The sequence below is a fragment of the Pithys albifrons genome, chromosome 11, assembly GCF_047495875.1.
Source record: "Pithys albifrons albifrons isolate INPA30051 chromosome 11, PitAlb_v1, whole genome shotgun sequence".
Classification (NCBI taxonomy): Eukaryota; Metazoa; Chordata; class Aves; order Passeriformes; family Thamnophilidae; genus Pithys; species Pithys albifrons.
The window spans coordinates 12059786-12087126 of NC_092468.1; the positions used below are offsets into that span (position 1 = coordinate 12059786).

General features: G+C 38.2%; 1 protein-coding gene across 1 annotated transcript in view; it reads right to left on the bottom strand.

Annotated features, from left to right (window-relative positions):
- Positions 1 to 3803, bottom strand: part of SLC9A9 (solute carrier family 9 member A9) — a 164962-nt gene extending 161159 nt beyond the window's left edge. The window contains 2 exon segments of the mRNA XM_071566866.1: positions 1452 to 1470; positions 3629 to 3803. Of these exon segments, the coding sequence (XP_071422967.1) occupies positions 1452 to 1470; positions 3629 to 3803 (194 nt within the window).
- Between the last annotated feature and the right edge of the window lie 23538 nt (positions 3804 to 27341).

Consider the following 27341-nt stretch of genomic DNA (forward strand, 5'->3'; position numbering starts at 1 on the left):
TTCTTTTATAACAGCAACCGTAGTTCTTTACCCCTTCTCTCTTAGAACATGGTTTTCTTTTAGGACTTATTTTTCATTCCTTTCAGTAAAGTTTTTATATTATCTTTCTTCTTCATGCACTCATTATCTCCTTCTTATCATGACATGTACATTATGCAAACATGCTTCACATTCACATAAGCCCTGCTCTGAATATATTGCTGTCTTCTCTGCAGTGATTCCAATGGGGGTTGTGGGTTTGTACAGAACACAGTGCAAGGCCCAGCTCTTCCCCCTCTTCCCCTTAAGGTTTCCTTTGGATCTTTATCCCTGACTTTGGGCTTGAACTTTGAATTGCTAGTAGAAACTGTCCCTAGTAGGAACTTGCTGTAGTAGATTCTATATGCATTCATTCTGTTTTAGATAAAACAGCATGAATACAGGAATGAAAGTATTTGGAATATAAGTTAAGCTCAATATATTATGTTTCTTTTAACAATTTTATCAAAGCTGCTCTGGCATTTTCCACTTACAAAGGGCAATGACAGATGTCAGAGTCATAAACCAAATGCATGTTTAAAAGGATCACTTGCCTGGACAGCCCTACTGCTTTCCTGCAGTCTCACAGAGCTATTGGCTATTGGTTTACAGGAGAAATGTTAATTAGCTGAGACAAGTAAGAGGAAACACAGGAAGGGCCCTACTGAGATCCACAATCAGTTATCTCAGTAACGTGCCTCCATTCAGCTCAACCTGCTGTCAGGATGTAGATTGTTTTTAACTGAATTTATTATTCCAAGCTTAGGGGTACTATTTACCATACAAATGGGTATGAAGAGAAACAACTTCGTGGAGTTAGGGCCATAGAGAGGTGTGTATTATTGCAAATAAAGATGGGGAAAACAGAAGTGGTGCAGCTGTCCAAGCTGTGATCATCAAGCTGCTAATGAGATGACATTTCTCAAGAAAACAAGAATTTCTGAAAAAAGCACGAGACTAAGCTTTTCCTCTCAGACAAATATGGCACGTGGCACGATGCCTCCTGGAGTTACAAGTTTGTGTGTCAAATCGAAGGCATCTTTTCTGCTTAGCCCATAGATGTGCAGTGGTTTCTCTCCCACGAAGGGGAAGCAGCCACACACAGAGCTTACATCCCTTTGTAGTTCAGCACAGAAGGTGATTACACTTTGAATGTTGCTTTTCATTGCAAAGTCTAAAACTTTCTGACATTTGGAGTGACCACAGCTTGCAGAACACTTATTACCACAATGCCTCTAGTGCATTATGCTTACTAAGCTACCTGATTATTAGGAATCCATGATATCAAGACAGATATGATGGCATACCCATAAAAGGATGGTTTGAAAATCATTGAACTCTAAGTTATAGGTCTTTCATGTATTTTACTATTATTAAAATGACATTAAAGGAGTAAGTTCCATCTCATAATAATGCCAGTAAGGACCTTATACCTTGAAGTAGCACATACATCTTTAATATAAAAAAAGGGAAAGACAGATGTTAAAAAAATTATATATTATAAAAAATTATATGTTATATGTATATTACATGCTTCTATAATTTGGAACTGCTGTTCATAGCTACATAATTTTGACCAGTTTTAAATTCAAGCACCCTCACAATAGTTGAAGTGTTTCCATATATATTTCCATATCATGCAGAGATGTGATATTTCAGAGTTCTACAGCCCAGGCCCTCAAATAAGGCCTACAAAATATAGAACACTTCCTGGTCTAAAACCTGAACACCAGAGAGTTCTGTGACTGTTTTCCATTTTAATTCTGCACAATACCAGATGGATCAAGGCCTCTCAGCAAGACTTACTCACTTGCATGCAGCACTCCTCTATCACCTCCCAGACCGTACAGACTGAGCCAGCTCAGCTGTCTCCAGAGCACAGAAATGCCAGGAGATGTCTAGTGATGCTCAGGTTAAACTGTGAACAGTGAACTGCTTCCCTCAGTAAGGCTCTGGACAGGCACAGAGACCCTCTCACTGCAGAATCCAGCTCTGCATCAGGAATTTTCCCAGAACATGAGAGCTGAAGTGTCTATGTGATATTCATAAATATTATTAATCACTTGAACCTTTAAGAGCCAAAAGGATTTTTAAGTGGTTTGTTTGATTTTAACTGAGCTAATCAAGCAGACAACAGAAGTTTCACACCATGTCAGCCTGGAAATATATAACCCATTTCTGACTAGCAAATATTGTCTTTAATTAAGCAAATTTTGAAACAAATTTAGAAACCTTTCTCTGAGGAGATAGGGAAATAAAACAGGATATTTTGTCCCTCTGCTTTTTTCCCTTTCTCCTTTTTCTGCAGAAGCCATTTAGTCACATCCAGGCAAAATTCACACATAGTTCTAGACTGAGGCTTTTCACATGTTCTTCAACCAAAAAAGTTTCACTTAGCTGTGAAATGGCTCCAAGTTTTTTTACACTGGTAAGGGCTTAGAAGCTTCATGTGAGTATGCAAGGTCTCAGAGCACAAAAGCCATGTTTTTAAAAGTGCCTCTGAACTCAAGAGTTCTTCAAATTGCTGCCATTTTTAAAGAAAGTGAACATTATAAGAAGTAAATATTACATGGGTGGGGAAAGAATATACTGACAAAGTAAAATATTTTAATGGTTACCTACTGGAAAAGAGAAAAGGCCATGACATTGTGACTTCGATTCCTTTTCAAAGAGGAAAGGTGCCAGCCCACAAAGGGCTGGCCTAGTTCTCTCTATTCTGCCAGACCCCCTCCTCTCTCCACTCCCGACTCCTGTGTACTCTTAGAGTTACGCTTGGAATTAGGGTTAGGGTTAGGCTTAGGCTTCTCTTTTGTGTTAGAATTAGGGTTTGGGTGGTTTTTAATGTTAATGGCGCAGCATCATCAGTGCCTGAGAGCCCAAGGCTGCCACCTTTTCTCTTGGTGCAAAGCTCAGTCCTTCCTTGGCACCAGTGGGGCTGGGAAATTGCCATTTGTAAAATGCTAAGAATATCCCGATTAAATACTGCCAGAAGACATCTAAACATTTGATAGATATACTTACTAATGAAAGATAAGACAGAAAATAAATTACAGGAAATAACCAAGAAACATCTGAAAAAAACAATATTACAGATGTGGTTTTATCATGTAATCAGATGCCAAGTGATCACAAACACCTAGAGAGATAAATAGCATGTCTTTGTTATTGTCAAGTTTTCTCATAACAGAGATTCTCTGAACTGCAGATTCCTGGCATGCACGTAAGGCATGTTTGTAGATTCTTGGACTGATGCTGTAACTGAGTGACAGCAGCATTGCCTGGTTAGTCTGTGCATGCATTTGCTTGTGTAGTCTCTACTGTTTACAATGGTTGCTTTCTTTAAAAGATACAAGTCCTTTTGGCTGGCTGACCACAGAGAAACAGAACATGCACATCCTGAAGGTAACCAGCTCATGGCAATTGCTCCCTTACCACGGCAGCCTCCAGCTACTTCACCAGAGATGCTGCTACATTATTATTTTACTGTACAGTTATGGAGCTGATGACAATTCAGTACATTTTCTGAGCTCTGCCAGCACTTGATCTCAAGGGCTTGATCAAAAATATGCAATTAGTCCCATGTTAGGCTGGCACTTGAATTTATACTCACCATAAAGCATAGCTCCTCCAGTTTCACGCAGAAAGCGGAATTGATGGTTTTTAAACAGCCAAATTGTTAATATTGTAAGAATTAGCAGAAAGTTAAAGACTAGCAGCCTCACAGCTCCCTGATGATAAAACTGATCTTCATCTTTCAGTGATATGTATTTCTTCAACTTCTCCATTTCATTCCCTTTATGGAAAAATATGTGAAAAACAAAAGAAGTAAAAAATCACAGGAAGGAAACTTATCACCTTTGGTAAAAGAAGTCCAGACACTACATAAATTCACAGCTAGCACATCTGTTTCATTTGCAGCCTCATGGTGAAGTGTCCCAGCTCAGAATTCAGCTGGATTCTAGTTACAGCTTCCTGTTTCTCTCTTAAAGCTGCCCTGTCTCATTTTTAGTGTTACAGTTGTGTCACTGGACTGCGCTTGCTCAAGCTGTGGATGCACAAATTGCCTCTGTGGCTCAGACTCTCTTAATTTCTAAAATTCTGTTGTAAAACTCAGTGTGTGTTCATAATGCTTGTTCCTATAGTTTACAGCACAATCTGAATCCTAAAAATCCTGTTTTGCCTTGACAGCTCAAGACGACAAAATTGTTAAAAGCATAGCATAGCAATCTTTACTACATTTTGGAAGTTTAAAAATCTTTCTTCTTTCCCAATTTCCCATATTTAAATGAAGGTGAAATAGAATACAGGTGGCATTTTACTTCAGTGCAAAGACAGAAGAGGAAAACAAATCAATGAATAAGGATTTCAAGATTTAGGCATTGCACCTGTATTGATCCTGCCAAAAGACAGAGTGATCTCTGTAAGAGCAAGACTACAGTTACCTAGAATAAAAAGTACTTTAAAAGTCCTATAAAACTGAATAAAATGCGATGGAATTTACTTTCCATAATTTCTGCTGTTCACGTTTTCATTTACTCCATTCATTACTCACAAGTAGGAAAACAGTAGAAATAGTCTTAACTATGTAGAGCAAATACTCCTGGAAGCTTTCCTGCCTGAGCTCAAGGCTGCAATGCCTGTATAGGTGAGAGAATTCCAAACACACTCTCATCTGCATAAAAAACCCCACATTGATTCTGCTTTCCCATTATAAAAAGACAATCTTCTCATTATTTGATATTAAAATCTGGTAAAATTTATTTTAAAAAACATTTTTGAGCAAATTAATCTCTACAGAATCCATTCCAAGTCAGGCATGTGTCAAAGGTGATAAACCAGAAATACCCAGCTGTCCATACTCAGTAATTTCAGTGTGGTAGCTCATAACAATATGAATGTTCCTGCAGGAGCACTGTTGCTTCAATCTACCACGTTTTACAATAATTTTTGCTTGGTAATCAGTTTTTTCCTCTGCATAAACTAATTCCATCACATTTTATGGGCTTTCAGTTTTTATTTTCACCATGTGTGAAAAGCTGTTTCCTTCTAGTTCTTTTTTATTGAACGCTTTTTCTTTGCTTACCAGTTATTTTTTCCATCTCTGTCAGAGAGTGGTTTCACGTTGTTCTCTCCACTCTTTCATTACCTTATCTCCTTTGTGTTTCCCTCATTTTATCTTTCTTTTCATAATTTTACCTGATAATTTGCAAACACAGTCAGGGTTGTTTAAAAACTGTATTTCTGAAAGGATTTTCAAGGGAGTCTCTGTGAGATGAGAAGTTGTCAAAAATCAGGTGACACTTCCCAAACTAGTGAATCATGCAATTCAATTTTAAGTAAGGATACTGATGATAATTTGTATTTTTTGAGATTTATTCAATACTCTACTTTGAATTAAAAAATAATGTATAAGGTGTAGCAATTTCATTATACAACTGATTCTACTGTTTAAGAAGTGTTAGTCACATAGATTACACTTGTACCCTTTATAAAGAGGGAAAAAATAAAAATAAAGACCTGAGTTGGATGTCATATTTACAATTTAAAAAGGATAATGACCTCATTTTTGTGAGCCTAATCATCCATCTCCAATATGGAGATATCATAAGCAAGCAAAAAAGTTCAATTGAAAATAATCACATTTTGTGTCTTTTGCAATGAACACCAAAGGTTTGTTTATTATGAAAACCAGAGTTCTTTTTCCACCCTGTCAGATAGGTAATTTGCAGGCATATATATGAAAATCAATGGAGAAGAAGCATGAAACTGTGAAAAGAGGTCACTTTATAATGAGAATCTTGGTGGTTTGACTATTCACCTCAGATTTAGGAGACCAGGTTCAGTTTTTTATTTGAATTTATCTGTACCTGTATTTTTTGTCAAACAAAAAGAAGTTTCTTAGCCATAAGAAACCTGCTTAGTTGTAAGAAAGTCTTAGTCATAAGAAAACCTGCTAGAGCAGGTGCAGTATGAAATATTTAAAACACATGAGTGTTAATTTCCCAAATCAAAATTGGGTTATGATTGTGCCCCATCTCACAAGATCATCTGATGCATGTTTTTCAAACAATCACACATTACAGCAATTTGCACCATGATAGAGCTTAAATGAAAACAGAAGGTCAGATTTAGTGCCAGGCTTTCAGGTGTTGGACTTGGGGCTTCAATTCTGACAAAGCTCCTCATATAACATCAAGGAGGTCTGTTGTAAGTAGTACTCATCAAGTTACAGGATTGGGGTTTCAGGCAGGGCTCTGATTTCAGAGATGTAAGACAGTTTCAAATCAGCTTTCCAGACACAGCCACCCATCCCAGCTACTGCTTATGAGGGATCCAGAAATGACACCTAAAACTGTTTTCCTTGCATCCTCCAACATTGTATAAATTAATTATTACTATACAGTATCTGAAATATGCAAAAGATATGATGATTAAGGCAGGCTAACTATCTGTTGCTACATGTTTGCAAGGGAGAATTTTATACATGTGTTTCTGGAGAAATATATTGGAACTAAAAGGGTGCAAGACCTTCAGAATGCTTTTTGCCTTTAATAATCTAAGGACGTTTTGGCACTTACAGGCTACTCCGAGGGATGCCCCAAATGTTCAGGGTCATACACAAAGAAGAGCTAACGTGAAACCTGTGAGTAATAGAAGAGCCTGTGTTATAAGTTTTGATCCCATCAGTTTTGTTACACTTTGTGCTGAATGGTATGGCTGTTATTATTGTTCTATGTATGCCATCTTATTTTATTAGAAATATAGGTACATGGAGACAGGTAACTCTCAAGTAATTAAACCAAAACTACCTCTCCAGTGGTTCTTTAGGAAAGTTTTGCTACATACAGTTTGGTTAACAAGGATGAGTCTGGGTAGATGAGAAGCAGCATTACTGAGAAAGTAGAGCTATCCACAAATATTACAAATACTATTTGCTTCATCTCTCTTGGCATGTAATTTTGATGAAGAAGGGGTAGTTCTTATTTTTTATGTTCACCTTATCAACTCTATGCATTTCACAGAGCAAGAATCCTTTCCTCCCTTAGCCTGCAGATGTAGAAGTCTGCTCTTATAGAAGCTGTCACAATGGAATAGGAAGCAAGAGGAGTCTTGTGAATCAGTAGAGGAATCCTCACCTTGGAAAATACAGTCAGAAAAGCAGCACAGTGTAAAAATTGTAATTAATTAGTGGGAATTCCAAGCATCTCTGGCAGTTCTGCAAGCACAGGAAAAGTAAAGCCAAAAGTAAACACTGAAAACTTATTTATACATGTAATTAAAAAAACAAGTGAAGCCAACTCTGAAACTGAGAAATCAACCACACTGTGAGCGCACAGATAACAAATGTTCTGTCACAGCTCGCTTGTCTAAAATCCCCAGACAGACTGGAACAGGATTAATGGGATCACAAGTGGTTATCCTTCTCTAATCCATTCCAGCCAAGAAGATCTGCCCTGCTAGCTCCTGTTCTGATACACAACTGCCTAGGAAATACTGTGGGCTAAGGCCACTTAAGGCCACTAAGCCCACAGTGGTAGCCTAAGTGTCAGTTTGTAACTGTCAGGCCTCAGGGTATCTTGAAATCTATTCTTCTACTGCTTAGAATAGGCTTCCTATGAAATCAGTTTATTTGCTGGTTGCTATTGATCTTGTCCTCTCTTTCTTTCTGAGGTCAGACTCTGGTTTTACTATTTCTTATTTGACATTGCTGGTATTCTATCGACGTGGGTCACAGAGTCTCTAGTGACAGAAATAAACCCACATAATCTATGTATCTATTGTGTTACAGCTATTACTCTTAGCAAAAAAATAGCTTTAAAGATAATTTCTGCTTACTGGAATACATCTTTCTATCCAGAAGGTAAAGTTTGGGGTTTGGGTGTCTTCCCCCCCCCCCCTTGGTTTAGAGCCCATTTTAGCAACTAATCACAATACAATACTAATTATGAGAACATACATTGAGTGGAACTGGATTTATAATCTCCCAAGAGTTGTGATACTTCTGGTCATATGTCACTGTCTCTAGGCACTGTATCAAGACAGGGAAATATTTTCTCCTTTTTGAGCACAAATGAATTTGATTCACCCTGTGATGTAACAACTAGCTAAATACACTGAAATCATCATGCTGGAATCTCCCTTTAGAGACCAAATTCCGTTCAGAGAGAGTGGAAATGCTCATGTGCATTTTTCTCACTAAGACAGAAATGCCAGCACCCCTGAAGAAATTAAAGCTCTGAAAGAAAGAGAGCACAGCTTTTTTCTATGAGTTGTTACAGTAGAGTTAATCTGTTCCAGTTTAGACAATTTGAACTGATAGGTTCAGAAATAAGATGAATTCTTAAAAAATTCTGTGAAACTGATATCACTTGTTTATACAGCTTAAATTAATCCACGTCATTAAACGCCAGGATTATGAAGGAGGTATTTGCAAGTTTATTTTTTTGAGTTTAATGTCCATTTTCAGCTTGAACTGCTGCTGCCTTAGGGTGATTTTTTTCATATTTTAATAAACTGAAATCCAATCTAAATAGCAAGATTTCACTTAAAAGTGTAAAGTTAATTTTTAAGTTACAGTCTTCTGGTGTAAGACTACTTTAGGGAGCTGATTCACATTCAACTTTTTGAATCATAGGCTAATGCATATCTGCTGCTTTAAGCTTAGTTTCCTATAGAGCAGGCAATGCATCAATCCCACAGACTCTGCCACAGCCTGGAAGGTGTGAAGTAAAAACTGAGGCAAAAAGGTTACTGAATTTCTTTGCCTTTTCATGTCCTTTTTCAGTAGTTTCTCTGCCCCACTGAGCCCTGGGCCCACATTTGCAAGAGCCACTTTTGCTGCCAATGTACTCATAGAAACCCTTTTCCTTGTATGCCTCGTGGGTCTCAACTCTAACTGCTTCAGCATTTGTCTGTTTGCTCTGCCAATGTCTCTCCATACTCCTCCTGGGTTGCCTGCTCCTGCTTCCACCCTCTGTGCTTCCTTCTCCCATTTGAGCTCGGCCAGGTGTTCCTTCTTCATGAACACCAGCCTTCTGCCATGCTTGCTTGACTTTCTGTATGTTGGGAGGTCCTTGTGATTTGAAGAAGCTACATTTGGAGATCAGTCTGCTCCCCTGGGCTGGTGACATGAATAGCCCAGGCTGTTTGTTGCTAATACCAAGGGTGCAGCATTGATTCCATTGTGTCGAGTAAACAGCAGCTACAGAAATGCAGCCAGATCCAGGACTGCCACACCACAGCAGCAAACACCCTGTCACTGCTGTTTAAACACTTTCCTTCCCCCTGTGAAATTCCTTCAAACTCAAACAAACAACAAAAAACCCCAACCAACAAAACAAAAGCTGCCTGATAAAGTATATTCATAGAATCATAGAGTCATAGAATCGATTGGGTTGGAAAAGACCTCCAAGATCATCGAGTCCAACCCTTGGTCCAACCCTAGTCCATTTACTAGATCATGGCACTCAGCGCCACGTCCAATCTGTGTTTAAAAATCTCCAGGGATGGTGAATCCACCACCTCTCTGGGAGCCCATTCCAATGCCTGATTACTCTCTCTGTAAAGAATTTTTTTCTGATATCCAACTTAAATTCCCCTGGCAGAGCTTAAGCCCGTGCCCCCTTGTCCTATTGCTGAGTGCCTGGGAGAAGAGACCAGCCTCCACCTGGCTAGAACTTCCCTTCAGGTAGTTATAGACAGTGATGAGGTCACCTCTGAGCCTCCTCTTCTTCAGGCTAAACAACCCCAGCTCCCTCAGCCTCTCCCCATAGAGCTTGTGCTCCAGTCCCTTCACCAGTCTTGTTGCTCTTCTCTGGACCTGCTCCAGCACCTCAATATCCTTTCTGAACTGAGGGGCCCAGAACTGAACACAGTACTCAAGGTGTAGCCTCACCAATGCAGAGTACAGGGGAAGGATCACTTCCCTGGTCCTGCTGGCCACGCTATTTTTGATACAGGACAGGATCCCTGTGGCCTTCTTGGCCACCTGGGCACACTGTTGGCTCATGCTGAGCTTCCTGTCAATTAGTACTCCAAGGTCCCTTTCCGCTTGGCACAGTGCTTTTCATTTTTCTCAAGTTCATTGTTCATCAGTGTGTCATTTGGTGACTTTTGTTTCAAATACAAATACATTGTACTGTGTTGTAATACAATGCTAGTAAGGAAAGTGAGGAAAACACCTGATTTAACTGACTTGCATGACAAGGACTACTCTTTTCCATGAGTTGAACCTGAAAGTTCATCCCACTAGAGGGCTCTCGTTACACGTGAAATAGAAATCTGACTTTAGCTGTACTGGATCTTTTAACAATTTTTCAGGTTAAAGATGAGTTTTGGTTTACTTAAGAAAAGCATTGTAGTGCATAAGTATACTGGATAGGATCCCATTTGGAATATATAATAATTTTGTGACTTTATTTTCAGAGGAAGCATGATGATCCAACTGAATTATTTTTAGTCTGTGAACATGGATATTTTGGGTAATTTATTCCAAAATTAAACATCTCACCTGAACTCCTATTTCTCTGTTATCACTATGAATCAGACGAGTCCAAAATTTTCATTTTACAAGTTCTGCTAATGCCACTAAAGTATTTGTTTGTGGGGTCTGATGTTTACATATGCTGATCTTTCTTGTGGGCAGATAACGCTGCTATCTTCCTACCTCAGAGACTAAAACATATTTTACTCCAATAGACCTATGATGAACAATGCTGTTTTCATCTCTAGCAGTATCCAGACAGCAGCTGTTCCTTTTTTCACTTCAACACTGTTTATTATTTGTAGATAAGAAACATTAAGAACATTTAGCCATCATTTCTACATAATTGCGCCATGCTAACAGCAGCAGAGTTTAAATAACACAAGTTGTGTCCTTCTCTTCTGAACAGAAATAGGGCTGTGTTTGTGAAGGAATTTATGCACAAGAAGTGCAGGCAGGTGCTTTTGAATATAGTAGATGGTAATTCCTATTACAGACAAGGTTTGGTCCTGCTTTTCTCAAGCAGTAGCCAATCTTTCTTTAAGAGAATTATGTCTGCTATGTGACTAATTTAGATACAGGAATATCTCTTTGGAGTGCCATAGTTCTTTCCTTACCCAAGGGAAAACCCTTTCTCATCTCCAATCGAGCTCTTGGCCTGTGTTCTCTCTTCCTTTGCCATGGTCTGTGTATGCTCAGGACAATCATTTCTCTTTACTCTGGGCCATGTTTTACCCTTACGTTTCTTTTGGTTCCAACCTCCTTAGTCACAGACCTCTTTTCTTCCAACTGACAGTTTTCAAATATTTTTCTCTTGTTCTCTGGAAACTCTAGTTGCTATAGAGACACCTGATGATTACAGAGACACTGACTACCTTTGTTAGAACCTCAGTTGCTATAGCAATGACTGTTGGCTCTGGGTTCAATGAAATCTGCTACGTGGTTCATGCCCTTTTACACAGCAATACAGCTTGTAAAAGCTTCTTTTAATTGTTATGCTCAGTAATGAGACTGAGAGCCAGAATCTGTTCTAATTGAAGTCAGTGGGAGTTTTGCCATTAACTTCAGTGAGACCACAGTTTGATCCTAAACTTCCCAGTCCATAAATAACAAAAGGAATCTACTTTCAGCACAGTGGCAAATAGAGTATGGCTTCATTCAGTCAGTAATAGCTGAACCTGGTAACAAAGCTTTGATATTTGTGACTGTATTTTAGTAAGGTCTGACTTAAATTCTAATCTTTCTCTTTTGAATACTATAGAAATTCTGAGATTCTGAATAGTCGGTTCTCAGATCGAACTTCTCATGGCCCTTGTGGGGGTGGCATGTGTATTCTTTTAAATGGAGGAATTGTAAAACAAAAAAGTAACCTTTAAAAATGCTTAGATAATTTTTTTTCCAGGAGAAATGTTCCCTTTTGTTGCTTTGTGGAAATAGTGACAAGAGAGTAAGCATTTTCAAGAAGATATCATCACTTCACAGAAGAGGTATCCCTGCTGTAAAGGTAGATATGATGCTGTTCTTCCAGAGGACATTATTTCTTGGCAGCCTCCCTGAATCTTTTTTGACACTATGGCAATGACCTCTGAAGAATGTTTTAAAGTCAACTTTGCCTTTGAGATATTTCTGTTCTATTTAATGTGTCCTGGAGATACTTTTAAAGTCATGGGAATCCAAGTAGAAACTGAGACTGGAAAGCACTGTGTTTTATGTTTCTGTCCACATGTCTGTTTTGTTAGGTTATACCAGAATTATCACATAGTATGTCAGCTGTAGTCACTTGTGCCGTCATCTGATGGCCTTTTTAGGAGCTGCTTACTGGTCTCCTGCTTATCTACTATTTTTATGAGCCTGTGGGGAAATATGCTGTGAGTTCGTGTCAGAAGAAAAGAAGTTCTTCTGCTTGATCCCCTCATTAAGGGCTAAGTTACAGGCAAGATTACAAAAGGTCTCATTTTCAGCATGCTCAGAATAACAACTCTGACATGCCCATTTCAATAGCTGCTGCAAAATTAAAAACCTCAGAAGTCTTCCTACAGACTTCTACCATGCATATTTTGTATGAAAATCTGCTCATTTTAAGCAATCATGACTAGATGAAAGAAAATCATGAAAGTACATGAAATAACTACCACTGGTCCCTTTCTAAAGAGCTAGGCCAGAATGAACAGAGTAGTGTGTTTCATTTGCTAAGGGAGAAGTATGAAATGGAGAAACATTGCCATTACAATGCAAAAACTAAAGTGACACCTTATTAGCACGTATTTTGTATAAATTTCTACTACAGTCACCCCCCAGGTACTGTCAGATACATGCAAAACATCAGAAATCTGTGTATATCCCCATGCTTTTGGTGGGCTTATTGCCCTGCAACATTGTTTTGGACCCAGACCAAGACTCAGAAGAAATCCAGACTCACTTATCTCTCATTTCCCTTCATATAATGTCTTCAAAACTTGGTATTTCTTCTTGTCACAGCAGTCATTTTTGTTTCTTCTGCTCTCCAGACATAAGCTGTGGAAGACTACTAAAATGAATAATGAAAAAAATCCTCTTACAAATTCTGCTCTCTTCTGGTGATGAGTCTCATCTGCTGATCAAAGCCCATTTAGATGTTTCTTTATTTTGACATAAGCCTGTTGGCCAGAGTGGTTGTTCTTACTGTTCATGAATGCTGTGCTCTCTGGGAGTAGGGATTCATGAGTTGTCAACAGCAGTCTATTATGAAATCCTGTGCAATTATCTTTTAGAATTTCTGATCAATTTAGCACCACAAAATCAGAATGAAACAATACTTCAGATTTGAAGGGACTTTCAAGGGTCATCTGGTCCACAGTCTGAGCCAGCTTAGATCAGGCTCCAAATTGCTCAATGCCTTACTATGGTTTGTTTGTTTTTTGGGTTGTTTTTCTGTCCTGGGGACTTAATTTTCAGGTAACAGGAGAGAGGAAGCAAACAAATACTGCATTCAAATAATGACAGCATTTTGAGTTATATACACAAACCCCATTGACAGTGTAGAGCTGAAATTCAAAAGTCACACATAAACTTCATTGTACTCAAAGCATCTTATGGTGACTTCTGTATTTTCATTCCTCTGTTAGTCTGGACATGGAATAATGATAGAACTGTTGTTTTTCTTGATGAAGTTTCACTTGCTTAGGCTTTACATGAACATCTTCCACCAGTCTGTTATGGAACACACAGGAGACAGAAATACTGAAAATTCTTGGGGCCCATTAATTTTGGTGAGATTTTCTGCTTTGCAGGAAAAAACTATGAATTGTGTAGTGAGTAACCTGTTCTGTTTCTGAGGCATATGAAGAATTTTTTCATGTCTTCTAACATTCATATACAATGCTTTTTGGATTATTCACGTTGTTTGCTTGGATGTCTAGTGCATTTTTTGCATGATTTATGGAGAAAATATGTTCTGGTATTTGAAAAAGATACTCTTTTCCATATCGTTCCAGTAAGAATACACTATCTGGAATGAGAAACAAACTCAAAGCTATGTTTGTTGCTACCTGAGGAGAACAGATATGAACTCCCTGTTTGAGGATGTTCTTTCCATCCATGCCTCATGTTAAAACTTACAACAGTTCTCTTCTAGCCCTGGCAGGGAGAGGATCTGCAGAGGTTCATCATCCCAATGTACTAAAGGCTTGGTCTTTAAATCACACACCTTTTCTGACAAGTGCTCCTTAAGAAGGGCTCAGTTGATTAGCCAATGCACTTCCAACACGCATCCACAGACTTCTGTGGATGTTCATGTCTCTCTCAGATTAGATGCATTATAGGAAAAACAGCATACCTGTTCAATATCCTTAAAAGTAAAAGAAAATAATTTTAGTGTAAATCAGCTAACTATCCCAGATATAAAATTGTAGAAAGTTATTCAAGCTGAGCCAGCACTTGTGGCATTCCTGTTTTGTTTTCAGATTTGCTGTTGACAGTGTTCTTTATTCACCCAGATGTCCCTTCTCTTGCTAGTCTTCTGCCTCCATGGCAGGTCAGAAGAAATAGTTGTTCCTTAAAGAGCAGCTGTAGCAAGGTGAAAGAAAAAGAATGTTGAACTTAGATTTACATACTGTTGTTGCTTGACATCTTTCCTCTGGAGCACAGCTTGAATTCTTCCACAGAGAATGTTCTCTCCCCCATGTCTGACAGTCTAAACCTGGCAACACTCCACCTGCTGTGCACACCCTGCAGGTGTACAGGAGACAGCAGGATGGGTCCTCACGGACCAGAAATCTGATTCTCTAAACTGAGAAGAGCCATATATAAGGGTTTGTAAGATCAATGTCTCACAGCAGTTCTTTTAGGTTAGTTTTAGTACCAGAAAATCCCAGAAATTTTGTGCATCTACATATTCTGTCACTCCAAAGAGGAATGAATTGAACTGGCCTTGGAAAAGAGGAAAAGTTGGGACTTTCTGACCAGATGGCTTTTACTGGATGTGGAGATAGAACAGTCATAAAAATTTAGCACTCCTCTTACTGTTGCTTCCATCTTCTTCCCACCTTCTAAATGTATAGCGAAAGAGTACTTGAATGTAGTTCTTCATATATTTCACAGTATTCCCCATGGAAAAAAGGGTATTTCTGGGGTCTTAAATGGGATATATTACATCATAGAACATGTTTACCACATTCCTGTGCAGGCTTAAACGTTCTCTTTGTGACTCTAGAAGACTCTGCCAGCAAAGCACAGCCTATCTTGTTTATCTGTTGTCTGGTTTTCAATATGGCCTTTTGATGAAAGATACATTGTGGGGGAGCAAATGGTCAGTTACTGGCTCTGAAAGAAGTTATTTCTTGAGCTCCCTTTGCACCTTGTATACTGATTTCATTTTAGAGGTTTTAAAGGAAGTAAAACTCAAAATACCATTATATTTTGCAAGATGCTCCTCTATCTAGGAATTATCTCAAAATATAATATTAATAATAATATATGGAATTTGGCTATTATAATATTTTATAATGATTGGTATTTAATGTCTTAAAACAGTATAAGAAAAGTAAGAATATGTGAGCATTCTTATAATACAATGGGTTGCATTTCTCCACTGAAAATTCAGATTTCAAAATCTCTTCATAAATCCCCCCTAGAACTTCGTTCTGTGAAATTTAATAATTCACATCTCACATAAGAGCTAAAATTTTTAGAAAAAAGTCAGCAAAAATGTTTTAATATATTATTTAAAGTTACTGACTAATATGTCATTCAGTATATCCCCAAAATGAAATACTGTGCACCAAGAAATATCTTTTACTACATTGCTTTTTTAAAAAAAGTGGGTCATGTAACTTTTCATGCAATATTTCAAAAGATGTATAGCATTTAAAAGGAAGGCTAAGACGTGATTTTAAACTAAATTGCTGTCATTGTAGGCAAATAAAGGAATATTTGCATACCAAATGGGAATTGTCAAATTTACAGGTCCTTCCTTAACATTTCTAGAATTTCTATAAAATTATAATTTTGTAAAGGGACGTAATACAATTTTTTATATTGCAAGAACCCCTTGAGACACTGCTCAAATTTATCATTCATTTGCGATGAATGAGAGTGCCATAAGAGTAGCTAACCAGATAAACAATGTATTTTAAACAGAACTTTTGCTCTGGAATCAAATGTAGAGTTAGCCCGAGTTGCCATCTGCTCAGCCATAAATTATTGTTCTGTTTCAGCTTGGCTTTGTCGTTCTGTGCAGCCGAAATCTAATGCAGACACGTTTGTTTTGCAGTTCATGAAGGTGATATTGCCATAAAACCAAGGAATTCACTATTTGTTATTTGTGTTCTCTCATTATACCTGGATTCGTTATAAAAATAAATCCCATTTGATATTTTTAGATGTGAATTTAGACACTTTGGGCCTTTTTTTTTTTGAAATACAGCTAGCATGGTCAAATAGAGCATGTACTTTGTCCTAAGAAAGCAATATAGTGACTTTAAATAGTCCAAGCATCTTCCTGTGAGATAACATTTTCAAAAGTGCTGTAAATAATGGATTTTCTTTCCACCATTCAGATCTGTAAGGAAAAGTTGCTCCTTTGAGCTTCCATTGCAAAGCAAATAGAAGTCAATACAGTGTTATTTAATGGGGGGAAAAAATTTATTTCTTAAATAATAACAAAGATTTTGGATTTTATAAATTGGATACTTTTTCCCCTGCTCCTTTTCACATGATATGGTTTTCTTATACAAACCCAACCCAACAGTTGCTGCAGTGGACAGACTGAGTTTGTGAACTCTCTCCCCACGTTGAGTTATATCTTTGTTTGCAATTTTAAGACTGACAAGTGTGGGAGATGGTGATTTGCATTTAAATGTAGGGATCCTGTAAACTGAGAGAAAATACTGTCCAAAGCACTAAGGTGTTACAAACCCAGTTTTCAAAAACTGAGGGGTTTTGTTTCCTCCTGAATAGTGTACTGAGGAATACCAACACCAGTTAGTCCATACATAAAAAGCTGTGATAAAAATAGGATGGAATCTTTGTTTTAGAAGGTTATTTTTCAGAACAGCCAACCTGGCTATTCAGCTTATCAGAATACAAGATGCTTTTACTATAAACTCTGCAGCTCTTTTTTCCCCTTGTAACATTAATATTTAGGAAACAAGATTTCATCAGCAACAGCAGCATCAAACAGGTATTTAAAATTTTTGTTGAAAGAACAGTTGCAGTGAGTTTGTTTTTTCTTATGTCCCTGATGAAGACCTAAGGTTGGAATCTGAGCTGAATCACAAATGAAAGAGTAATTTTATGACAGTGCCCATCTGTGCAGCATCCCAGCATTACCAGACACTGTAGCACCATTCAGGATGCAATGCAATCGAAGTTATAAAGACACGCATCGTTGCCTCAGCAGTGAGAGGGACTGACAGTGCTGCTTGGGAACACTTAAGCAGGAAACTGCATGATGGTTCATTCTGTTACTGCTTCACTTATTAAAAGCAGATTCTCATATCTTGTGCATCTGAGTAAATAAGATCACAATCTGGCCCCATAACAGTGAAAGAACTCATTTGCTACCTAATGCATTGTTCCATTAAACACCAATTTAAGAACCAGTCCCAGATATAATTCCTTTGTTGTTTTTTTTAATCCTGCTACATTTTCAAATGTGCTTCCAATGCTGAAGATTTATTTTCTGCCTGGAAATATAGTTACATCTTTAAGTTTGAACCACGAAACATTTGCATCTGGCAACAGTGACTTTGATACCTACAGATAGATTGCATTAAGCTGACTTTGCTGCTGAAAACTGACAGGGCTTACAATTATCCTGTCACTAGATCTGCAGAAGCAGAGCAGGGAAGCAGCATTTGTGAGACTGCTCTGTGCCAGATGGCACACCATGGCAGAAAAATCTATTTGAGCCCTTGTGTTCTTGCATTATAACCAGCAGATTGTCAGCTGGAGTAAAGTACAGAAAATATGTAATTTAACTGACCTTGTCTCTGTAGGAGTTTGCAGAATCAGAGGATGAAACTATTGATGTTTTGACTTGGTGAGGCCATTTCCTTTTTTCTTCCCTCCCTCAAACAAGATGTATCAGTGATTGGTAAGAACTGCTGCAAAACTTTCTCTGAAATGTGATTGATTTGTGATCTTGAAAAACATGCCATTTAATAAAACAGTACTCTAGAATACTGCTGCTCAATCCTATGACGTCAAATACCTAAATTTCGTTGGATTGCAAAATCCAAGGTACAACTCTATTCATTTTCATGGTTACATGTTAGCAACTATGTATTTTCAGATTGTGATCTATCTACAAGTCAAACTTCAGACATACAATTAGGCTGCTTTGTAATTAATCTGTAAACTTCCCTGGATAAACCACTTCAGTCTGAAGACCCAAAGCACATGGTGTCTTAACACAGAGTGGCCAGTAAGCACCAACCTTTCAGCTGCATTTCCTGTGGCTGTGATCTACCTAAACCCAGTTGTATGGACATAACCAACTTTCCTGAAAGTCTGAGGCATGATTAACCAAGATACTCCTTAGTCTAGTCATCCTTATTATAAGGTCTGCTATTTGGCCTTGTTACCATGTCCATCTGCAAAGCAGAGTAAGCACTGTATGTTTTTTCATCTGTGAAACTGTTGGCTGAAGCAAAAACTAGCTAGAATTGGCTTTTAAGTTACATCAACTTGACAGCAATTTGTTATTTATTTCTCAACACAGCCTCAGTAGTGTTGAGCAGATGACTGTATATATGAAATCCATTTTTCTCCTTCCAGTATATCTACTATTGTGACATTAAAAAAGGAGTTGTATTTTCATGAGCTTCATAGGTTCTAGGCCAAAAAGGAGTATTAAATCATACAGCTTGGTGTCTTACTGCACACAATGAAATTTCAGTCAGTTATCCTTTCATTAAGTTAAATCCACTGCTTAATCAATCAACAGTTTATTCTGCAACTGTGAATTGGAAAAAATCACAGAATTGCTGATTCATTTAGGTTTCAAAGGAAGTCAGATCATCTACTCCATTTCCCTCATGAAAGGATGTCCAGCATGGGGTGCTTTCAGCTAATTTATGAGGCTCCAGATCCTGCCCTTCTAGGCCTGTTATCAGCTTGGTATAAAACCTTGGGACAGCAGGGTTATGGCTCTGTGGGACTTCACAGGTAGATGGGACTGAGCTGTGCCTCCATGCTCAGAGCTGGTGTCACTGACTGCACTTAGTAGGTGCTGACACACAGTATATTCCACCTCTTAACAACATTTTTTCCAAACTTGTAAAACAGCCCGCAACACTGAAAAAGAATTCGGCTTCCAAAATATTTTGGTTGTTTTACTGAATTTTTAGAATCCTCAGTGGTTGCTTGAGTAAGAAAATAGAAAAATCTGTCTGTATAAATCAAGGTAAAATTGTTCTAGAGAATTATTTCCTTGTTAGAGATAAGTTTCTCTTTTGTTAGACAAATACTTTGGAGAGATTTGTTGCTAGACTAAATTAATCCATCTCACAGACAATGTGGAACTTTACATAGCTCCTATACATTAATAGTTCTGATTCTGAACTACATAACATTTTTAACACTTAAGAAAAAAATGACATTGTTTTTTGAATTGTACTTTTTGGGAAAGAGGTGAGCTAAATTCTTATGGGTCAGACTTATTTGAAAACATGGCCCTTAAAATTTTTTTGAAGCTGCATATTCTGGTGTGGTTTATTGTTCTCCAGGTTGTGTCTCTATGTGTTCTCTTTCATATAAAAGTAATGAAACTAGTTTGGATTTATCCACTATTGTAAGATGTAAAAGCCTCATTTTGACTTTTTTGGATTTTCTCAATTCCATAGAAACCAAAGCTTTATCCAACACAATGTTAAAGCAGAAGATCTCAATTTCTTTTAGTAGTCTTGTTCTCAGTGACTCAGAGAGCCTTCCATGCCTTTCAAAAAAACTCTCTACTGTTTGTTGCTTTAACACATACTTCCTTGATGCTCTCACTTATCAGATGTAATTGTGTTTAAAATGTATGGTTCATTTATCATTTACACTTGAACCGTAAGGGATTCATGGTGTGTCCAGAGCCCTGCAGTAGTTCTGGCAGCTGAGATGGCTGTGACTTCACGCATCATCTCAGCAGGAGAAAACAACTTGGGAAGAGTCTTAGTTACAGAGGGGCACGTAGGCCCCAGTAGGGATCATGGTAACTTTCTGTGTTTAATCCTTTACTCTGAAAATCTAATCTTGACTTCAACATTTTTCTAATTAGAAGCCAATTTCAGTTCTTTCCTTCCTAAGCAAATATTCTTAAAATGGTGCAGTCTCTTGATTGTAATTATTCATGTAATCCATTGACTATAGTTACTTACCATAGTTGGCAGTGTATTACAGAAGCTCTACTTAAACACACAATTACATGGGCAGCCCTATGCTAAGGCTTGAACTTATCTACCATTTCCTACACGTGTCCTATCTTTTCTATTTCAAACCTTAGTTTTTAAACACATTTATTGTCATACAGTATGTCCTGTCTTTATTCTTCGTATTTTACTCTCCTTGCAAAAATTTTATTCATGTTACGGTAGTTTTAGTTCTTTATTTCTCATTACTGCTATTCTCATTAGCTATCATAAATGGTTCTAGCACATACTTTGTATGACCATAAAGTTTATTTAATTTCTCTTGTAATTTGTTGTTTATCTACCAAGTGAAGCTTTAAGAGTGTTTGGCAAGTGTGGCATATTCAAAATACTTAGTTTCGTCGAAGATTTCTATGATGGGTTTATGTGGCAAGGTTTTGCTAGCAGGGGTATGGAGTGTCTGTGCTGCAGGGGTAGTATGAATGCACCATAAATTATATTCATAAAGGAATAGGAAAAAAAATCGTATTAAAAAAATAGTGTCCTTTGTGGCCGCTATTTCTAAGTTCTGCATTTCATTACTGTGGTTAAGTACTTTCAGAGTCACCAACTGTTTGTTTCTTCCAGTATGACTTAATGAGCTCAGTAGTTTCACATTATGTTCCCTACTCTTGAAAGTTATCAAAATGTAGTTAGGAGAACTTCTATGTCCTTTAAGTTTCATCCCAGTGGTAGCAAACTTTCAATTAGGTTTTAAAAAATACGTCAGTAAATGGACATGAAAGCAAGCGTTTAAGCCCTTCAGTTTATACTGAAGATGAAGCGTTTGAAGATGCAGTTTTATAAAAAGAATAACAATGGACCTACTGTGAAATGGTTGATCTGCCAACAATGTTCAAATATTTGCATTTGTTTCATGTGCGAAAACCAAATATGGTAAGAAAAAAACCTTATAGTTTTTTTATACTTTGAAAGGCAATGATGGGTATGGTCTGAAGGACAAGCCTACAGGGCCAAACTAAGTATCCATGTAGGTCAATACCCTGTCATTAACTGTACTCATGAAATGGATGCCTAGGAAGCACTAGGATTAGCGTGGCCATGTACTTTATCCTAATACTTACGCAGACTTTTTGCCCCTGAGCAATCTTTTCCAGCTTAGGGGCTTCCAAAGTCAGACACAGTTTCTGTGCCCTCGGTCTCAATGTGCTTCTGTTTTGTGAACGTGCCCAGTCTTCCTTAGAACCACTGGAGACTCTGATCAATTGTGATGAATGCCCTTTCACAAGGAGTTCCACAGCTCCATTACCCAATACAGCTCTCATTGTTCTCAAAGAGGATCCTACGACCTTGATTTGGGGAGGCAGGGCCATTAATTGGTTCTTGCAGTTCTTGCAGTAGAAAAGATGTAGAACACTTGGGACATATTCAGCCTTTCCATCACACCTTCTTGTATTTCCACCACATCCTTCCATGGTATCTTTTTCTCAAACTGAACAATCCTAGTTTACCTTAATGGCTCCTAGTAAGGAAGTTGTATAGTTGATCACCTTCTCTGAACCTTTTCCAGTTCTAGTTTGTAGGGGGTTTTTTTGATAAGGGGACTAGCACAGCAAACTGTAAGGCAGGATTTCAGTTCTTTTGACCCTTTTCTATGCCAAGTTATATTCTACTTCTGCAAGTAATACTAGAGACTTCAATCTGACTTTTAATCTCTCTGTGTTCTATTTTCCTCATCTTTAAAGAGGGGATAACATAAAATACTTCTCTGACAAGATGTTTAAGAAGATTAATGGGATTATTTTACTGATGTGAGGAACACACTTGGTATTTCCTCTGCCCACCGGACCAAGGACCACATTGTTTAGGAACTATCTCAATGGCACAGCAGAATGGCATAGTTTAGAGCTAAAGACATCTCTGAAATGTAAAATAGAATACAGTGTAGAACTAGAGGCCAACTAACTGGATTTTAGTTCTAAGACTATGGGACATGAAAAAATGGAACACAAGCCCCAGTTACAGATTCCTCCTGGAAAGGCTGGCAAGGGAGTACTGAATAGAATTACTATAAAAATTGCTAAGTATGGATAACGAAGACATTTTCTGAATTACTGGAAAATATTCTAATGTTTTGAATTTGACAAATCAGTGTGAAAGAGCCTTTGTTGTGTTACCGTTTGTGCAGTAACTTCTCATGTCACAAAATCACATTAAAGCGAAGGCTTTAGCTCGTTTTCAACAACTCTACAACTGAAACCAATAGACTAAAACCTAACCCATGGATTGGCTTCATTTGGCATCAGATGTGTAGCTTTTGAAATGCTGTTATCTTTTTTTCAGGTTACACATGTTAAAATTGAATGAAGAAGCATTGTCAGCTTTAATGTATATATGCAACAGCAATGAAGAGCAAGCAGCTGCTGTTGTGGATCACAGTTACCATAGCAATGCATTCCCACAATCACTTTCAAATTCATTTATAATAACAGCGGCTTCAGTAAACAAGAATGCAAAACTTGCCAATAGCATTCAGGTGGTTTCATGTATTACAGATTGTCCCTGCTTACAGTAAACTAACTTCATTAACAGATGGACAGTCACCACTGAAGGGACACAATGAAGTAAATTACAGAGTTGATTTCAGTTCCTTTCTTCTACTCTAAATATTTATTTGCAAATTATCATTTCAATCAGTAAAATCAGCACCAGGACAACTCAGTAAAGTCCAAGCCAATGTCCAAACATGATATATTAAATTTGGTGCAGTCTTACCAGGTTCACGCTTATATAAAATAATACAAAAAGAAAAGTAACTTTGAGGGGCTTACGATTTCCATGTCATGAAAATTCTGATTCTATAATATAAAACTGACATTGCCTGGTATATAGGAAGGAAAAAAAACCCCAAACCATCCCAGCAGATAAACCTAAAAATCTATATTAAGGAATTATACTTTAAATAAACAGATGTGTCAGATGCTATATAAACTTACACTCAAAACTAATTGAACAAGCTACACATAAAAGTAGCAAAATTCTGCACTGAAAGAAAAGATACTACGTGTTTATGGTGAAACTATTGTGTAAAGTTCAAAGATGAAAACAAACTACTGTTTTCATTGAGAGATCTCAAAATTTCCATCAGAAAGAAATTAATTAGACTTCACACAAGGACATAAGCACTATCACCTTATTCTTACACCAATATGAAGAACATGCTGCATGAAATCAGGACAAAAAGAGATGCTGACTTTAAAGGACAAAAATAATGACCATCCTTAATCTATACTTGAAGCTGTGAAGAAAGAGAAACAAAAACTTGAAAATACTTTTTGCAGCTTTTGATATTTAAGTTCAGTGCAATAATCAGCAAATGGCTACATCATGATGATAAAGCACATTTTCTAGGACGTTGATTCAGCAAAATAATCTGTAATGCTGTTCAGCTGTTCAAAGGCTGTATTACCCAGGCAGCAGTTAAAAGGAAGAAGAAATTGAGGAAAATTGCCAGATTAATAAAGGCAAAAATTCTACAGAGCCAGTACTTCTGTTACACTGCAGCACATACAGTATGTGATGTGCATGAAATTAATCCCAAACAAAGATTTTAGGATTTTTTATAAAAAATGTAATTTTTGCTTTTTTTCCATTTTTACTTGTACACTAAGCATGAATTAGTAGTGTACATAGACAATTAAAATACTAATGTACTGCAATTTTTATGGGTTGAAGAAGGATACTCCCTCCTGCTTCTCCTGTGACAGACTAACCTAACCCACCTTTGAGGTGTTATCTTTCCAGAACCAAAATACTAATTTCATTTTGCCATCAAGAAATGGTAGAACGGCATAACAGAGTTTGAGTCTGTAGAAGGCAGAGCACAGAACAGAGGGTGCTACACACCCTCAGACAACTGCAGTGTCCCTCCCTCTCAGTGTCTTTAGAAGGATGGTTGGCTGGACAGATCATTTACACAACCCAGTTATATATCCACATTTCTTCAGATATGTTCTCTTTGCTGCTAAAAGATCAAATTTTAAAGATGTCTGAGAATACTGAACGTTTGTCCCATTCTGTGGATATCCCCCATACACAAAAAGGCAGAATATTCAGAAATCTCAGGCATGCCCACTGCAGGCATTGCTGGGACACAGGCTTCTGAACTGTGTGTGTGTAGTCAGTCTGATGTATGTGAACATAAATATTTAAATCGTGGATTATAAAGGTGCAGAACTTAGAACTGTTCTTCGTGGCACATCTTTTAGACCTGCCTGGTTAAAGTGACAAAGATCCCTATTTTGAAAGTGACAAAGAGATTCAATGATTGGATGTGGGAACGAGTGTCTAGACAATTAAAAAACCCGCAATATACTCCAGAGTATTTTGCAGTATCTGCAAGTATTTTGAGATAGCTGTCATTTTGAACAGCTGCTTACTCAGTTGTTTGAAATAAAAGAGCTGAGAGTGAAGTGCCCTAGTAAGCCAGAGTCTGTTATCAGACCTTTCAATAGAGGTGCTGGATTATCTTTTCATTCTAAACTGTTTAAATTATGGGTGGTTGTTTGCTTTCTCATTATGGAGAGAAAAGGCCTGGATCTATTCAAGTCTTCTTTCAAATCAATATAGTAGATAATTTAATGTTGTGTAAGACATCTCTGCAGCCATAGTAGAGCCTGTGATCATTGTGAAGCCTCTGATGTCTCTGAAAACAGCAGGAATACATTATGTCCACTCCTATAAAAGGTCTGTGCAGAACTCCAACACACCATTGTTATGGGAGATGTAAAAAATCCTTAGATGGAGAGCAGCAAGAATAGGTAATTGTTGGACTGGCACTTCAGCACCATACAGCAAACCGAGACCCTGTTGCTGTGCTACTGCCCAGGAGCCCTCAGTAACCAACCTGTGCACATCAGAATGTCATGCACTGGCACTCTGCTGAGGGTCTGTGTTTTCATCCCAGGCACTGGAATCTTTGATGAGTTACATTGCCATATATAATAAAGTCTTCACAGGGAAATTACTGTAGTTTATTTTCAAGCGTAGTCTGAAGGTGGCAACTCTAGCAAGGCAGGAAATGCATGTATTGTAATACATCATCGAGCATATTGTGCATTTGCCTGCACCTTGAAATGGATCATTCATAACTCATGTTTTTTAAAAGCTACAAGGTATATCTGTCATTCTTGCAGAATTAACCATTTTTTACTCAGTTGCTCTTCCTCCTTGGCTTTTACTTACCAACTCTGCCTCAACCTTTTTTCCTGCAGATTTTAGTCTTTCATTTTAGATTTTAGTCTTGTATATTCCTTCCAGTTTCCTTTGTTTCTTTAACCAAAGTTTGTAGATCTGTGAAACCAAATTACAGCCACATTATGTAAAAAGACAGCCTCCACCTTTCTTTATCTCTCAAACCCTCAGATTCTCCAGTGGATTCCAGTTAAACCAGAAATAATAACTTGTATGTAACTCAGAACAAGTTTTCTGATCTGTTTAGAAACAGCAGATTTGTTTATGCATTTGCAATATCAAATGCTTTAAGAACACTACATTGTTGTTGAGCGTATTAAACTATTTAAACACTTCTTTGTACTTGAAATTTTTTTCATCTAGTAAAGAGTAAAATATTCTGTTCATGTTCAGAAGGATCAAGCTGTTTTCCTATAATTTAGCGGAAGAGAAAGTTTGAGAAATAAGCAATGCAGAAAATAAACATTGATATATTTGTTTATATTTGGATCTGTTACTGACCTAGTAACTTACAGACTAAATATTGTTAGATGACAAAAACCATGACCAGCATGTAAAGACCAAACAGGTTTGGCCAGTGAGTTTGGTGTTTGTATCTAGAAAAAAAAATCAGATCATCCTTCAGGATTGATTCTTAGAAATACTGCACCAAGCAGTGGATCCCCAAATGAAGGCTTGAGTTAATGAAGACTATATATATTTATTTATGTATACACTTATTTTCTAATAAAATCAGTGGATTGCGAGTCGAATTTGCTGATGGGATGATCTGATCCTGCCCAGCAGCATTTAACAAAGCATGTTGAATCAGAAATGGGCAGAGTGACAAAATCTCAGTATGAAATACTTTAACTAGTTTTATACATATAAATGTCAAAACACTGTACATAGGGAGATAAGTACATGCTAATAAAAAAAGCCAAATGCATTTCCAATATTCTAGATACTAAGTGCTTAAATTTATGTATCATGGAAATGAAATAACTCGAAATGATGCAGTCTGCTACACTTCTTTCCCCTAAGAGCGTCTCTCTACTGTACTTTTGTGCCTGAACAGGTAACATGAAGGTTGTCTTTTAACTTGTGACAGCACAGGCTCACTGGAAGAATAGCAGTGTTGGAAGAGATTAAGACTGTCACCTTCTTTTGTTTTTCTTCCGAATCTCTTACTCTGTTCTGCGTTAGCCAGAACAGCTCCCAGCCCGTGGCAGTGAGGGGCACCACTACAGGCACCCTGTGCGTGCAGCGCATTCCGGCAGAACTGGACGGTCCTTCCCTCTGGAGCGGGGGTGGGATGCATTTCAAAGGATCAGGCGTAGTGTGCCCACGATGAAAGGAGACACATGAACTGCCTCTTGCCAGCAGTGGAAAACAGAAGACCCGTCCTGTGTCACTACCAAACCAAACCGCGATCCGGCCACAGTGCCGGGACCCGTGAGGGCTGCGGCGGCCGCGAGGGGCGGGCGGAGACACGCGGGGTGACGGGAACCGCTCGGCCAGCACCGCTGCCCCGGACCAGCCTCGGGTGGCCGGTTGCCAGCGGCGAGTGCTGCTGCCCCGGCCGGAGAGGGCGGGGCGGGACCCGGCGGACACACGGACAGAAGGACGGACGGACAGACACAACATGGCGCGCAGGCGGAGCGAGGGTCCAGCGGGCCGGGGGCTGACTGGGCGGGCCGAGCGACAGGCCACGCCCCTTCGCGCGTGCCCGCCCCCGCCCCGCCCCTGCCCTCGCGCGTGGCGGCCCCGCCCCT